Below are 16,569 nucleotides of genomic sequence, written 5' to 3' on the forward strand. Positions count from 1 at the left end.
ACTGCAAAACCAATTTGATTTCTCTCTCTCACCCCCACCCCCAACGTCAATATCTAGTCACAAATCAAGTGGCCTTATTCTCTTCCACACAAACAAGGAGTTCTCATAAAATTAATACATGAAATATTTAAGTAAATAATGAAAAAGGAGCTACATATGGGTGGGTCCCTGAGCTAGCATACAACTTCCTTCCTTAATGCACAAAAGTTTTTCTATTGGGCTCTAAAAAAAATTATACATCTATATCTATATACCTTAAAGCCAAAATTTCATTTATTTCAATGGTAGCGAGGACAAAGCCCTAAAAAGTTTCTCTTTCCTTTTATAGAGCTAAAGTAGAATGCAATAATTTGCCTTTTTCATGAAATAATTACATTTGGTTACTGAATGAAATCCACAGATATTATTCATAATTTCCTCACAAGAGAAATTTTCAAGGTGTTAACATGTTATTAAATATGAAACGCTTTTAAAAGCAAAAGTTTGGATTCATTAAAAATATCATTATTAAGGTGAAAAAAATCTTAAATTACTGCTTACCAATCTACAATAAGTTTTAAGACACTAAATGTTATCTTGCATGTTTGAGAGAAAACAAAAAGAATGCAAATACAAAATTAACCAAAAACAGGTTGTAAACCAGCGAACAGGTTACGAAATAGCTCATTTAAACCAGAATATGAGGAAAAGATTTACTAGGCATGAACAGTTAATACCTTTTCGATATTGATAATGTCACCCTTCTCAGCATATGCACTGAGTAATGCTAAGTAGATATTTGGACTAGGCTCAGCTCCTGCATCTCTTAAGACTGAAAGGATATTTTCTGCCTTCTCCATATCCCTATAGATGTTAAAAAAGAAAATTTTCAGTGGTTTTAATTGCAATCAATCTATGTCATGTTAAACATAATTTTCTTTTTCCAATTTTTTACATAAATCAAAAGGGAAAAGTCTAAACTAAAAAGTGACCTTTACTTCTTATCATTAATAAAAACAGAAAATACAAATCATAATTAGAAGCACACTTAAGAGATAAGGCGTTTTAACCAGACATCAAAGTGCAAAATTTCCTGTATTCATGCAATTTAGGAAAGTCATGTATATTTTGAAGACTTGAAATACAACCAATTCAGTCAAGACCAAATCTGAAAAATAATCATCTATACACTATCAGCAACAGGCTGAATTTCAGATCTGTTTCTCCTCTCATTGCTCCTGGTGCTGCATATTGCCAGAAAAGCAGATGTTCATGAAAACAGAGCCTTTCCAGGTATTCAATCAAATACGCACCCCACATTTTGTGTCATGTATATGTTTTAGTTTTATGTAATCACATCAGTTAATTATTCTACAAAGTAGGTAAAGGTGGGTTAAAAAAAAATCTCAGGTATGTTAACATTACCCGGCTCTTGCATGGCCTGTCACAAGACTACTGAATACTTCCTCAGTGATTGGGAGTTCTTTGTTCTTCATAAACTCGAGGATCTTGCTGCAAAATATAAAGTAATAATTACAGTTATGTTTAAGTTAATGTTGCACTATTACTGTCCTGCACAATGAGTGCTATAGCATCAGACAAAACGCAGATAATTATCTGTGAGTGATCACCCTTTGGGATGTGGCACATCATGCTAATTATATGAGTAATTCTAGCACTTCTAAAATGTTACCTCAGTCATTTTGAAATATGCAGGCATCTTTGTAACATGTGTTACAGCTTACCTCTGTTTCTTCCCCCACCCTCTGAATTCAGCACAACTGATATTACATAAATCAGTTGGTAACAATCATGGGTAGTAAAAACAGCATACCCAGCAGCTTAGCATTTTTCCTACAAGGTAACCTATTTCTTCATAACCTAATATTCCTCCTTGCTGACCTTAGGAAAAACAAAACAATCTACTACTTTTACATTCTGAAAAAACTGGTATACCCCAGGGAATTATGCACAGAAAAAACTCAAAATTATGCAAAATTAATTAATTTTCTTTTTTACAAATCAAACTAAATATAACACAATTTGAAACTTCTTGAGAAATATATGCAGGTACTTGTGTGTGGGTAGGTGTGGGGTGTGGCTGGGGGGGTGGGTACCAGGTGTGTGTGGGTGGGGGTTTGAGTGGCTGTGGGCTCCCCCACCACATGCCCCTCCCTGTGCACAGCTCCCGCTGCCACACCCCCCACCACCATGGCAGCCCTGCCACATGCACCCCCTCTGAGCACAGCCCCCACTGCCAGCATGCCCTTGGCATCCTCCTGGCCACAGCAGGCAGTCGCCAGTGGTGCGCAGCTCTGGCAAATCCTGGGGGCTGCATGTGGCGGCACAGAGCCAGCCCAGTTCAGCCTGCTGGTGCATGCCTTCGGGGCAGACCGGGCTGGCTCTGTGCCAGCATGTGGGACTCACAGCTCTGCAAGCAGGAACCACATGCAGCCCCAGGCACTCATTTGCAGCTGCATACCACCAGGGGTTCTGCCTGTCCCTGCCACGAGCGCCCCAATGGCTCGCCACCAGCTGCTCCTGCCAGTGGCCGGGGCTGTGCACCATGGGAGGGAGGTGGGGGAGATGACCAGAAGGCCCACATGCATCTCCACCCCCACCCCACCTCCTGCAGGCAGGAGCTCCCCTTCTCACTCACCAGCTACATCCTGGAGAATTATGCGTTATTATGAGATTATGCAGTGTCATATGTTTTATGTGCAAAATTACGCAGGTGCATAATTGCATAATTCCCTGGGGTGTAAACTGAACAGGACCTTCACTTAGCTAGCTTAGGTGTATGTTACATTGGCATCTAAGTGATTTCTGTTCAGTGCCTAACACGTATCCAATTCCCTTAGCTCCAGTTACTAACATTTTCTCACATAAGTTTAGGAACTAATGACAGGTGTTATAAGAAGCAAAATGTTTTGTTACAAGGTCATTTCAATAAGTGCAAAGCAATACCTGGCACCTTCAATATCACCTTCATTGCAATAGGCAGCAATCAATCTTTCATATGTTACCTGTTGGGGGAACAGGGAAAAATGATCTTTTGTGGTCAATTTAAATAGTAGTACTAGACTGGGGAGGAGGTCTTAAAAGAATACTTACCTGATTGGGTTGCACATTAGCCTTCTCCATTTTGGTCAAAAAATCAGCTGGAGAAAATATATATTTGTTCTGAAGATAGACTTGCAGCAGAGCATTATAATGATCTACATCATACTTGGTACCTAAACAAGGTATTACAGCTAGTGATTAAAGAAATCAACTTGCTTTAAATTTCACAAGATAATATCTCTTTATGTTGGGTAAACAAAATCAGTTAATTTTTTGAACCAACTTTACTTTGCACCACATGACAAACTATATACAGTAAGATCATCTGTTTATCATCTGTTATTCTGTATTCCATAAATGAACTGCTAGTTTTATTTTTTTTAAATAATAATGTGAATTTCCAAATACCCCGATAGCATTTGTAGATACCTATTCCGAAAGGCCAATAATCGATAACAAACTGCTAATTTAATGGTTATCAGCTAAGATTTTATCCCCATATAAAGCATGTTACAGGCAGTCCTTGGACTTACGACACAATTGGTTCCTGAAAACTGTGTCTTAAGTCGAAATGTTGCAACTCAGAGCCAATTTTCTCATAAGAAACAATGTTATAAATGGGGGATTGACTCCTGAACCAAGGCCTGATACCCTATTTTCACCAAAAATACCCCAGAATTTTGTACTCAATCAATTATAGATGAGTAATAGCTACATTAATGTATTTATATTAAACAGCAATCATAGTGATTTGGAAGGACTTCTTTGAGGTGATTTTGCTGGACTTTTGAAAGGCTCTTGGTTGGATTTTTGAAGGGTACTTGGCTGGAGTCTTCCCAGGAGTCTTGGCTGCAGGGTTTTGTGGAGGCTTGTCTGCTTTTTTAAAGAAAGTATCCAAGGAAGTTTGGACAGATGTTCTCCAGGGAGATGAGAGAGAAAGAGAACCTGTTCATTGGCGTGGTGTTGCATCGGATTAAGGGTTGTAAAGTCAAAACTGATGTCATAAAATTGAAACAGGGTGTCAATTTCTAAATGTTTTAAGTGCAAAACGTTGTAACTCGAAACGTTGCAAGTCGAGGACTACCTGTATTTTGCATTCTTTGTGTTAACACCTATCCATAAAAGAGTGCCATATACAAAGGTAACTTATTACAGGTTTCCCTCGCCAAGCATGGGGGTTAGGTTCCTGAAAGTTACCCTGGTTGGCAAAACCAGCAGGGCTAGGGGAGCAGGGGCTGTGGGCGGGAGGTGAGGAGCACTAGCAAGGCTGGGGGGGAGGGAAACGAGAGGCACGAGCAGGGCTGGGGAGTTGTGGGGGGTATATTCCAACTGTACCCCCCCGCCCCCCAAAGCATGGATAGTCAAAACTGTGGTTGGCAAAACCATGCCTGGAAAGGGAAACCTGTAACAGCTAACAATTAGCAATATAAGATTTAATCTCTACAATATTACAATACTTAACGAAAAATCTGCCATAACAACAAAAGCATCTGTATTAAGCAAAAAAGCCTCAAGTTTCTTGATGGCACCCCTAGGTGTCAGTATAACTCACAAAATAGTGAGCAAGTCCTGTCTCAGAAAACCTGGATAGTAAAGATAAGGTTAGGTTTCCCAGTGTTTGAAAAGAAAAAAAAATCCCTGCAGTACAACTTACCTATTTAGCATTTAACATTACTAAAATGCATTCAACACTTGTTTCAGAAAAAGGAAGCAGACTACCTTCAATAAGAGCTACCTGCTTTATTTTTGTTGATAACAAAAACAAGCATACCCAGTCTTTGTAGACCTTCCCACATCCTATGGGCTAGTTCTGTTCTTTCAGACACCGGCAACTCAGGCAACAAAGAGCCACAGCTTTGCAGCAGAAGCAAGATAAGGTTCCTATTTGGCAATCCTGAAACAAAAACAACACTACAGGTTCAATGCATACGAATCAAAACATTCCAATAAAAACATGCAAAAGTAACAGGTGCAACAAAAGCTCAAGTCTCCTCCAGCAGCCGAGAGAGAGAGAGAGAGAGAGAGAGAGAGAGAACACATCTTTTGTTCCTTGTTCTGTACATTTAGAAGTCAAATAAAAAAAGTGACTTTTACTTTAATGCTGTGGTGGGGGTGGAGGGACAGCAGTTAAGCAGCTTGTGCCCTGCCCCCTGCCTCATCCCCGCCTCCCTCCATCCCCCAAATTACCCTTGATCTGGTACCAGCAGGCTCTGTCCCCACTTCAGGTTGGAATACTGATCATGGCCCCAGACAAGTCTGTACTTCAGGCTGGAGCAGGGATGGAACCTGCCAGCAATGAAGCAAGGATAGGTGCAGGGATGGAGGGAAGGGAAGGGGAGGGAAGGGAAGGGCCTGATGGGGACAGGCCTCATAGTAAATGTGGAAAATAACCTCTTTTTAAATCTGAGTAACTACAGTAATAAATAGTATACAAGGTGGTTAACAATTTAAAAAATGAAGACTCAGCCTTAAGTTTTTAAATCCTTATTTAAGTTGCTAAAAATATTCAAGGAAGCTATATTTAGGTTTTGAAATAAGTGTACCTACTTTTGAAAACCATGGTCATTAATATTTCAATAATGCCTGAAAATATGACGTTTTCTCTTTAGCAACTCTTATATACAGAGCTGGCTTCACCCCTTCTCTTACTTATCTGGAAAAATATCCACAATCACAGCTCATACTCTCACCTCCAGTTTGATAAAAAGGCCTAATGACTGAATAGACACACACAAAAAGGTTATCTGCTAATCTCTAAAAACAACCATTTCAGTTCAGGGATAAGATGCAGAGATGGCTTAGAGAATCTTATGTTGAAACTGCCCATTCATTTGACTGACAGAGAGGATTTCACTTCTGCAGTATCAATGTAGTCTTGCATCATCAGTAAATTCACTTTAACAGGGCAAAAAAACCCCCTCTAACATTACTGAGTTTGCCTTTCCATTTACTCAACTTGTTATGTCGTTGCTATGCTGTTGTTGGAACTACTATTAACCTCCAATTTCAGTTCATAAAGTGAAATGACTGAAGGTTAAGGCTGAAAAGTGAGGTTGCTGACAAAGAAAATGATCATACATTTGAATATTTTATCCCATACTAAGTTCTACCATTATGAACTCAGAAGAGAAAGATTAAAAGAAGGAAACCCGACGTTTAAGTCAAATATATCTGCAACTAAAGAAGTTATTTATAAAAAAAAATGCAGCTAACTGAAGCTGGAAACTAAAAGCCCAGACAGTGTTCTGTTGAAATAGATATGGAACTTTGTCCCCCCATTGAACATTAAACAGGATGGGGGGAGGGGAGGGGGAAATTTTTTTTAAAAAAAAAAATCAGGTAATAGCATGACACCAGCATTTGAAAATACATGCAAAATGCACAGACTCTGTACAATTCCCCACATGGTAATTTTCAGAACTGCACTGTACCTGAATCCCTAAAGTCTCACCAGAAATTATCTATCCAAAAGTCCACATACCTTACATTCCAAATTTTTCCTTCTAACTGAGATTAAAATTTGTTGAAGCATGGTTGAAGAATACTGGCAAGATAGTCTAGAACAGCAGACCAATGTCTTAATTTAAATAACCATTCACCAACCATTATAAACTGAGACAATCAGTACTTGTTTTTTCCCAACCATCAAAAATATCAAAATTTAAATCAGTTTCTTTGTTCTTTGGTTTGACAAAAACACACAAGCCATTAATATTAGGGGTGCACCAAAAAAGATTTTTTGGGCCAACACCAATGGCCGATTATTGACCAGTTACATCAGCGTCTGGCTGGTAAGTCTGTAGGGGGAAGGGAAGGGGAGGGGAGCAGATTGAGGCCCTGGCAGTAAAGGAGGGAGTGGAGTTGGGGAAGGCGCTGCACAGTTTGGGTGGGGCAGGGCTAGTGGCTCATCAGAGTCAGGGGGGGATGGCTCCTACCACTACGTGTAACCCCAGGGGAGGCATGGGGGGCATGTGCCCCTCAGATCTGTGCTCAGGGCGAGGTCAGACTGGCACTGTGCGCTCAGGGCCGGAGACTGTGCCAGGCTCTTCCTAGTGGTGGGGGGCTGGGGCAGGGTGGGCAGCAGGGGTGCTGGGAAGGGGGCTATGGGGAGGGGGCTAGAGCCACCCCAAAATTCGCAGTAGCTACTCCCAAGCCCCCTCTAGTACCACCACCACCTTCCCCGCCCCAGTGCAGCTGCCAGGAGGAGTTTGGCACAGCCTTCAGCTCATCTGCACCAGCAGCCTGCCCTCGCCCTGTGCACAGATCTGGGAGGCACATGCCCCCATGCCTCCCCTGGGGTACATGCAGTGGCAGGAGCTGCCCACCCCCCATGAGCCACCTGCTCTGTCCTGCATCCTGCCCCTCCCCAGCTAGGCAGCACCTGCCCCAGCCCCAGCCTCGCACTCTCCATCACTGCAGGGCCTTAATCTGCCCCCTCCCCATGCTCCTTCCCTCCCCCATGCCCCTTCCCCAGCACATATTTACTGGCCAGACACTACTCTCCAAGCTGCCTAGTTGCATTCCTGGCTGTGTACATGCTGCGGCTGCACACATGCACACGGCATTTATCGGTGACATTATCAGCCACATCAGTCAAAAAATGCCGATTGCCAACATCAATTTCTCTTTTAATCAGTGCTGACACAATATGGACCGATGTACTTAATACTATATTTTACTCATATACAACACACACCTCTTCCTCACCCCCACCCTTACCCCAAGTCAGCCCTCCAAAATTGGAATGCATGCCTTAAGCAGAGACTCTGGGTACAGACAGAAGTGACAACTTTTGCCTGATATAGTCACAGAAGACAGTTTATAACTGTAACCAAACACCAGTGCATGGCTGCGGACAACTTCAAAAATGGCCAATCCGGTGAAAATCTAACCTCTCACTGCATGAGGTATCAGGTAAAGACGTTTCAAAATGTAGCAACTTTTGTAATTTGTGTCTGTGAAGCTCCCAGCCTGTTGCTGTTTTTAAAACGGGACGGAGAAAAGGGAGCAGAGGGTGTTCAGCCTGGGGGTTTTCTAGTCCCCCCCTGCAGGGTGGGGTGGGTATATTGGAGCCCCCCCCCAAAATATCTTCAGCACCAGCTGGGGAGCCCCAAGAACAAGCTCCCTCTGTCTTTTCCCCCCCTCCCATTTTGAAGAGCTCTGGCCACTGATGTGGGAACCTGGCTGCAGGCTCCCAGCAGGCAGCTAGATTCCCCTCTCCCCTGGAATAAACAGTGAACTTCTGTTTGGTCTGGGGTAAAGTTGTAACGCTTTGCAAAAATCATCCTCAGTTACAGCTGGGAGGTGCATTTCTGTCTGCACCCACTGATTTTTCTTTGTTGCAACTGAAGCCACCCTGCTTGGATATGAAGCCAAGATAGTTGCCACTTCTCCCTAAGGCTGCAAACAGCTGGTGCAGAGTCCAGTGTTAATCCTCTCACAACCACTGGTGAGGCAGTAGCTTTTGGCTGAAGAGCCACTGATGTGGGTAAGGATAACCTAACTGCTGCATGCAGTTGGTAGTACCTTGATGAGATGCATTTTGTGGAAACAACACTTATTTATAGGAACTATTTACAGCAGGGGTAGGCAACATTTTTTGGCTGGAGTGCCAAAAAAAACACAATGTCTACACTGGAAGGTGCCAGAGTGCCAGCATACCAAAAAAAAAATGAGGGCAGGATGCACTGCATATTACTAGTTAATAATCATAAATGTTCCCTTTTAATGGTAAATACCAGATTTTCTAAAAATTGTAAACCTGGTGATAATAAATAAGACTTCTGATACTACCTTTGATCTTGTGTATTAGTTTTGTGTGGGTCCCCCCACAATAGCCCCCTAGCCCTGCTTGTGCCCCTTGTCTCCCACCCAAAGCCCCTTCCCTCCAGCCTTGCTGGAGGGGGCCCCCAGCTGCCAGGGCTATGGGGCCAGACACCCAGGTCCATAGCTCCCTACCCCCCAACAGAAGGCAGTGGCTGCTGCAGGAGGAGCAGGAGCCAGCTCTCCAACCCACTGCTGCTGCCTGTTGCACGCTTGGGCAGGTGGTGGGGTCAGCTTCTGACAGCAGCATGCATTCCCAGGGGGCAACTGCGCCCCCCAGATCTGTGTGAGGCTGGCAGTGGTGTGCCAAGCAAAATGGCCTCATGTGCCATGCTCTCCACGTGTGCTGGGGGTTGCTGACCCCTGATTTACAGTAAAGAAGTAACAGTCTTATTACTGCTCTTGGCAGGATCTGGGGGTAAAGCCTTGTTATGGTCTTGCATGCCAGGAACTTCCTGCGGCCTCACCCAAACTGTTTCCTGAGATGCTACACCACTCAGACTCCAAGCCAAACAACTGCCCATGACTCTTAAAAAAATCTTTATTTCTACATTCTGCTTTCCAAAACCAAAGGGTGGGAGGGAGGGTGTGGTATGTGAGAAAATAAAACCATTAGTTTAGCATACAATGAAAAGCACCTTCACCTTTTCTACATGTGTCGTGGAAGACCCATAGTAGAAGTCCTTTTCTGACTTGGCCATTAAGACTGACAGCCGTATCCAGTTTTTTAAAGCCAACGTTAAAATATTGTTGGAACTTATCTGAAAATATTCCTTCTTGAAACTTCCCCTCCTGCTGATGTGCAACTGTGAAGAACCTTGCTTGGTAGATCAGATGCCTGCTAAACAAAAAACAGATATCATAACTGTCAGCCACAATTACCATCCAGCTTAAAAATGTTAATTCCTTTCTACTTCCCCCAGAAAAACAAAACAAAATCTCCACCCCCACAACCAAAACCAGATTCAATTAGAGGTGCTCTGATACATTGGTCCAATATTGGATCAGTACCGATATAAAGAAAACTGGTGGATTGGATATCAGCCCAGTGGGGCTGATAATTTGGTCGATAAATGCCTGTGCTGTGCGCAGCTGCAGCACAGCACTCAGGCAGAGAGGAGCAGAGCCCAGCAGCGTGGAAAGCTGCCTCCAGCTGGTAAATCCAATGTGGTGGAAGGGGGAGGGGAGGGAAGGGGCATTGGTGGGGGCAGATTAACACCCTCTGTTGTGAGGGAGGGGGCAGGGGCAGGCACTGCCCAGGAGGGGCAGGCGGGCAGGCCAGAGCCCTGGCTCGCTGGGGAAGGGGCGGGGAGGGCATGTGCCCCTGATTTGCATGGGGCTCTTCTTGGCAGGGGCTGGGCTCAGTGCAGGTGTCAGCAGCACTGGGAGGACGCTGCATCCACCCCAAATTTCACTGCCACTCCACCCCCAGTGCTGCCACCGTCAACTGCCCACTGCAGCTCTGGCTCTTCTTGGCATGTGGGTAGAGGCGGGGCGTTGAGCCAGGGCTGTGCCAGGCAGCTGGCAGTGGCGAATTTCAGTGAATGCAGCATCCTCCCAGTGCCACCAGCACCCACTCCAAGCCCAGCCCCCACCAAGAAGAGCCCCGTGCAGCCCCAGCTGCAGTCCACCCCACCCCGCCCAGATACAGGGTGGGGAAGGGCGCACACATCTCCTCTGCCCACCCAGGGTGCAAGCAGCAGCAGGAGCTGCCTCTCCCCACCCATGAGCCGCCACTTTGGCCCCCGCACCCTACTTGGGCATTGCCTAACCCTGTCCCCTCCTTCACCGAGGGGGGCGCTGAGCTGTCTCCCCCCCACACTCCTTCTCACACACCCCCCTTCAGCTACATCAGACTTATCAGCTGGACGCAGCTGTATCAGAAATTAGATCAGTATCAGCTGATATGCTTCCTTAAATATTGGCCATCGGTATTGGCCCCAAAAATCTCTATCAGTGCACCCCTAGATTCAATGCTTTAACTCAACAAGTCTCAACCTTTTTGAGGCATGCTTTGTTAAACTCAAAGTACACTTTGTAAACTGCCAGCTCATAGTCTTTACTCATTTTTTGACTACAGAAAAATAATAGAGCAATTCTGTCACAAAGAACTCAAAAAGACCTCATGAGGTCAGAATGTTTTTAACACTGTGGATTCCTGTTTGAAGTCTCTGGGTTTATCTTGTGAACTCATGTCCGTAGCTAACTGTGCTAACATTGTGTGGCACCCCCATAGCAGCCTTGAAAGAATCTCAAGACACCCTGCCACCCCGATTGAGAATCAATGTTTTAACTAAACTAATGATGCTGTTCAAGTCACTATATTTTTTCCAAGAAGAGCCAAAAAAACCCATAATCACACTCATTGTATGGTTCTCATGCGCTCACATGAATATTTATCTGAAGCATTTAACTGAATTGATCGTAGTTCACCTTAACATACTGCTTCAGAATGGTTCTTATAATGTTTTGTGAAACAAAACGGATTTTGTGACAACAAACATTTTCAAAAGCACCCGAGTGACTTCACAACCAATGGCCCATTGTGGAAACTGGATTCCTTAGAGCTTGAAGTTCTTGAAACTTTTAGGTTCTATCAGAAATGCCTCGTTGCCATTGTGGACACCTCTTCCTAAGAGCAGTGTGTCCACCAACTACAATACCTTTTAAAATCAGTATAGAAATACTAATATAGGGAGGGCTGAATAATTTAAATATTCATAATCCAGCAGGATCTTTTCCCACGTTATGGATTTGCAATATTAAAACTGTAGTCAAATATTAATTGATATAACCTTCTGTTATACAACACACAAATTGACTTTACAGATTTTCTGTATTTATTGTCATATGACAAAAAACCAGGGGAAAGGTGACAGCTATAAAGCACTCTTCATGAAAACTGTCAGAGAAATGTTAGAAACAAGAATAGAAGCTAAAGCCAGGGCACTTTATTAAAAAATATGAAATATTTTCAGTGTATGCTACAGGAGCATCACAAGATGCAGATACCACGACACTGTAGTTGGCAGCTGATCATTATGTATGCAACTTTTGAAGTTTGAGCTCATCCTTCTTGTACAAAATGGCCCGTATCTCCCTCCTATAGATCCCTACGTGAAGAAAACATATAATGTCTCTTCAACCATACCTCTTCCCAGAGGTGTAACAGCAGAAGTGATTATGGAAGGTCTACATTTCAAACAATGCTCCCAGAGAATTCTTGAGATGTGAAAGCCATACATTTCTACCATGCCTGTAGGTAAGCCATGCTCCTCTTTCTGTATGAAAACTAATTTCACTCTGTCAGATGGGACAGCAAGTGAAATCCAAGAGACACTCCTTCTCTTTTATAGGCAAGAAAATCTGAACACATAAAAGAGGGGCAAGGGCAAGAAAATAAAAGCGGGGCATGCCCAGAGAATCTGCACCTTTAAAACTACATAGAAAAACAATTCAAGCTAAATGTCTGAGGATGAAGCACTTTAAAATTGCCCTCCCATTACCATCCTGACTTACAGAGTTTGATACATCTGATGGTGCTACAGAGTAATTGGTACCACATGAATTCCTGTATTCTTACACAGGGCCAAAAACAAGCATTTTCTGAGGTCAATTCTTAGAAATCAGAAGGAAAAAAAGTTTGATTTGTAACCACCTACAGATTTCACTGATTTAAAACTAAAGTGAATCAAATCTACGAGAAATCAAAATGCAAAAAAGGCATCTAGAATTAGATAAAAAGGGAAACAGTTCAGTGAACAGATTTTTGCTATTTCAGCCCTTAAAATGGCTAAACATCTGAGGGGGATGGTTTTTCAGGGTGTGGAGTGATTATATAAGCCATATGACAACTCTAAACCTACTCTGTACTGATAATACTACTTTCCACTATAATTATCCATTTCCAAGGCCATTTTTTTTTTTTATAGATACTTCTGCCTCCACCTCTTCACACAACCCGGTGACCTACTCTCTCTAAAACATGGTATTCATTTGACTAATATGCTCTACTACTGGATTTAAAATAAGAAGAGTATAAACATTTTAAATCTTTCTTTTTAGTTCTAGTAGCCAAGAAGGGTAGCTATAATCTAGGACAAAGATTTTATAATACAAAAGCACAGAGCTTATTTATCCATGAGCTATCTACTGGATAATTATAAGCCATTACATTTGTATTCTTACTGTGAGCTCCTCTCCCTTATCTACCTGTACATAAAGGGACAGACAACAAAAGAAAATGGTATCCACTGCTATCCACTAGCTTAGAAAGCTACTTGAAAGCTTCCCATAGTACTTCAAGTCAGGGTTGATATCATGAGTGACCACACTCTTTATAAGCAAGCAGAAACAGTGGTATATTGTCATCCTAATGCATAAGGATTTACACTTGCAACTTCCATTAGCGTTAATGGGAGTCGCACACGTAAATCTTTGTATTGATTTGAGACTGAGGTTTATATTCTTACTTCTAATAAAAACCTTCCATTATTTTACAGGGATACTGACTTCACTGTACGTATACTAAAAAGATAAGTACATTAACACTTATACCTGACAGCACATCCATGGTCACATCCCCAAGTTGCCTTGACAAATAAAACCTTCTCTACAAGAATCCCTGTATGTCAAAACCAGCTAACATTTTAAAGCTTTTCCATAGCACCATCAAGGTGAATGAAAATTAACATGCATGCTTAGCAATTTTTACTAAACAGTGTAAATGTCAGATACAGCGTAAAATAAAGTCTCTTTGTTATTCAATTATCCCTTCAAATTTAATTTAGTTTCCCTAAATGGCTAGAATATCAAGACTTGGCACATGTACAACCTATTACAAAGCAGAATATGTTGCTTTTTATCCACAAAAAAAGCAATTAATAAATCTAATGGATAGTCACCCAGACAAAAACTTAAGCTCTTCAAGAGAGTTCAAAGTTTTTATGAACCACCACATTTAAACATTAATTCAGCTATTTAAAAACTACACGGAATTAAATATTTACATCAACAGAAAACATGAACCCAGGTACCTCAAACATTGTGTTAAATTATTATAAATGACTCACTACACAAAAATGCTTGGTTTGATCTTACAAATACTTAGTAACAATTCTTAATAAAACCATTCATATCAATTTAATCTTTGTCCTAACGTAGATCTGAATTTCTCCTTTTCTCATCTCTTAACACTGAACTGCAAAAGCAAGCCAATCCAAATCAGGATGGCTTCCCCCTCCACTGTATAGATTTGCTTTTAGTCAGCACTAGACAGTTGGTCTAGTGGCCCAAGTCCCTAAATCATACTTAAACATCAAGTTTTAGCAGGTCTGCAAACAACATGATGATATTCAATAACTTGCATTTAGAGCATCTCAGAACACAGATCTGACCTCATTTTTTTCAGACTTGAAGGCTATTCAACATAAGATACTGAGTTTGCCTGAAACTACTTCCAACAGACTTCAAATGGGTATTCAAGAACTTGCTACTATTTATTACCTATACAAGAAATTATAAGATCTTGACTCCATGGTATACAATTGAGGATACGCCACTGCAAAGCATATGAAGCTATAAAACAAAAGGTCAGAGCTTCTTTTGGGTTAGCAACTGGTTCTCTCCCAGATGTAGAATTTTTCCTTTTGCAATTGTCTAGGATGTGCCTAACTTCTAGGTTCATACAGAAGAGCTCAAGGAGATGAATGAAAAACAACACTACTCCCAAATGGCCCTATGAATAATCAGCTCCTCACCCACAAAAAGAGATTATTTTAAAATGAATCTTCTGCATTTTGGGTCTTTAAGGGCATGGACAGACATCCATTTGAAGTAATCCAAATCCTGTTCCAATCTGGAGCGCTTCAGCTTGTTACGCAGACATGTAGTCTCCACCAGTGCTTTCAATATAAAGCTGCAAAAGCATGTAGCAGCGGTGCCTTCCAGCCAGGGAACGGGGGGTGGGGGGGAAGCTATCTCAGCTTGTCTCTCAGCCCCTAGAGGTTCCAGAGGACAACCAAGCACACACGTGAGTGCGCGCTGGCTGTCCTCCCCATTTCCCCTCATACTCCTCAATCTGTGAGAGAAGTATGGGATGAGGAGCCAGAGGATCAAGCAACCCTCTATCATGCTCTGTTGGAAGATGCAGACATTTCAGAAAATGCTTCAAAGATAATCCTCAAAAGCTTTTTTGAGGGTCATTTTCAAGTAGATCCTTGGGCATGAACATGCTGTTTTTAAGAGCGTTCAAAGGTACTTGAAATGCTTCAAACAGAACATCTTCCCATGGCTGAAGGGTGCATTAGAGTCACATTTTCAAGTAGAAGAGGCATCACATTAGTTGGACCCAACTCGCCCAATGTCTGTACATATTGCACACTTTAGTGGAGCTTTTTGCACTTTTATCTAATAGCTGATTGAATCAGCTATTGGATAAAACACCACAAAGCCCCAGTGAAGGGCCCAATCGACACAAATGCTGCAGAGCCAGGTCGAATTAACGCACAGCTTCTTTCAGTAAAGCGCATTTTTTTCACGTCTGCAAGCAGTCATTGGGAGTACTTCTAGAAAGTATAAGTTACCACTCATTTCTTTCAGCCAAGCTGATTCAAGAATTAACGTGAACTACATCTATAAAGGTCTTGAGGTAAGGTGTATACATAGGAATTGCAGGTTTGGCGTCACCTGAACTGAGAGTTGACATGTCCAAGGTGATGCCTGTTTGCCACTATTTTGACTAAATAAACATTAGTGGTCAGGGCAATGCATCACCTTCTGGATTTTTACCCTTTTCTTTGTAAGTTATACTATTTCTCAAACTGGAAATGGACAATCACCCATGCTCAACAAAGTAATCAAGCACTTGAAAGTGCTTCCTGATCCTCAAGGGTACCCGAGTCTAAAATTTAAGTGTCACTGGGTACATCTAAACATGCCATTAATGAGCCTGAATAAACTCTGGCACAGTTCATGCTGGAGTCAGCTGCTTCCTGGGCGCAGCATCTTCACATTCACCTGGGACTGTGGCAATTTGAGCTGGGAAGATGCTCCAATGCAAACTGCACTGGAGCAGCCATGGGCTGGCAGGGAGCCCAAGGGGTCTGGGCTCCAGGTGGTGATAACAGGCAGTGGAGGGGCTGGCTGAGGCACAAGGGTGCATAGTGCTAGCCAGCAGGCAGCCGCATGTGTATTTGAGCACGCACAATTACTCCACCGTAGAATAGTACTTGTCCTAGACAGTACTCTCAGTACAGTGTAGTTCATTTACTGCAATACAGGCACACATGTAGACCGGGACACTTCATTGCAGAGCTAATTAGTCAACTCCGCACTAAAACGCACATGTAAATGTACCTACTGACATCTTCAACAATGCCACTCTGCTACCATCTAGCACCACAGGTACCTATACTACTATGGACGGGCCTGAAAAAGTATTGATGCTGAGCCACAGCAAACAATCTGCTATCAAGTCAAAGCCCCAGAGCCCATGAAGCAGGGTTCTCAAACCAAGCACCCCTCTCAACAGCACAACTCAATCTCTGAGCAAAACTAAACCAGACGCTGCCCTCAAAGGACAGCTGGGGGGACAATGGGTGTATTTTTGTGCATGTCTTGGAGCTATGGCACACACCTGGCATGTGGATTGGAGTCCCTGCTCTCATTCAGGCAGAGCAGAGCAGAGATCAGAACCAGGGTTTT

The 16,569-nt window shown here is 42.7% G+C and overlaps 1 protein-coding gene across 1 annotated transcript in view; it reads right to left on the reverse strand.

The window, feature by feature from the left end:
- The window catches only part of LRPPRC (leucine rich pentatricopeptide repeat containing), a 166,692-nt gene that overhangs the window by 143,795 nt on the left and 6,328 nt on the right, over positions 1-16,569 (reverse strand). The window contains exons 2-7 of the mRNA XM_006022845.3: positions 9,510-9,707; positions 4,814-4,936; positions 3,094-3,215; positions 2,947-3,005; positions 1,405-1,491; positions 717-843 (exon numbers count right to left, since the gene is read on the reverse strand). Of these exons, the coding sequence (XP_006022907.2) occupies positions 717-843; positions 1,405-1,491; positions 2,947-3,005; positions 3,094-3,215; positions 4,814-4,936; positions 9,510-9,707 (716 nt within the window). The remainder of the gene's footprint in view (positions 1-716; positions 844-1,404; positions 1,492-2,946; positions 3,006-3,093; positions 3,216-4,813; positions 4,937-9,509; positions 9,708-16,569) is intronic.

The sequence above is a fragment of the Alligator sinensis genome, unplaced genomic scaffold (assembly GCF_000455745.1).
Source record: "Alligator sinensis unplaced genomic scaffold, ASM45574v1 scaffold377_1, whole genome shotgun sequence".
In the NCBI taxonomy this organism is placed as follows: domain Eukaryota; kingdom Metazoa; phylum Chordata; order Crocodylia; family Alligatoridae; genus Alligator; species Alligator sinensis.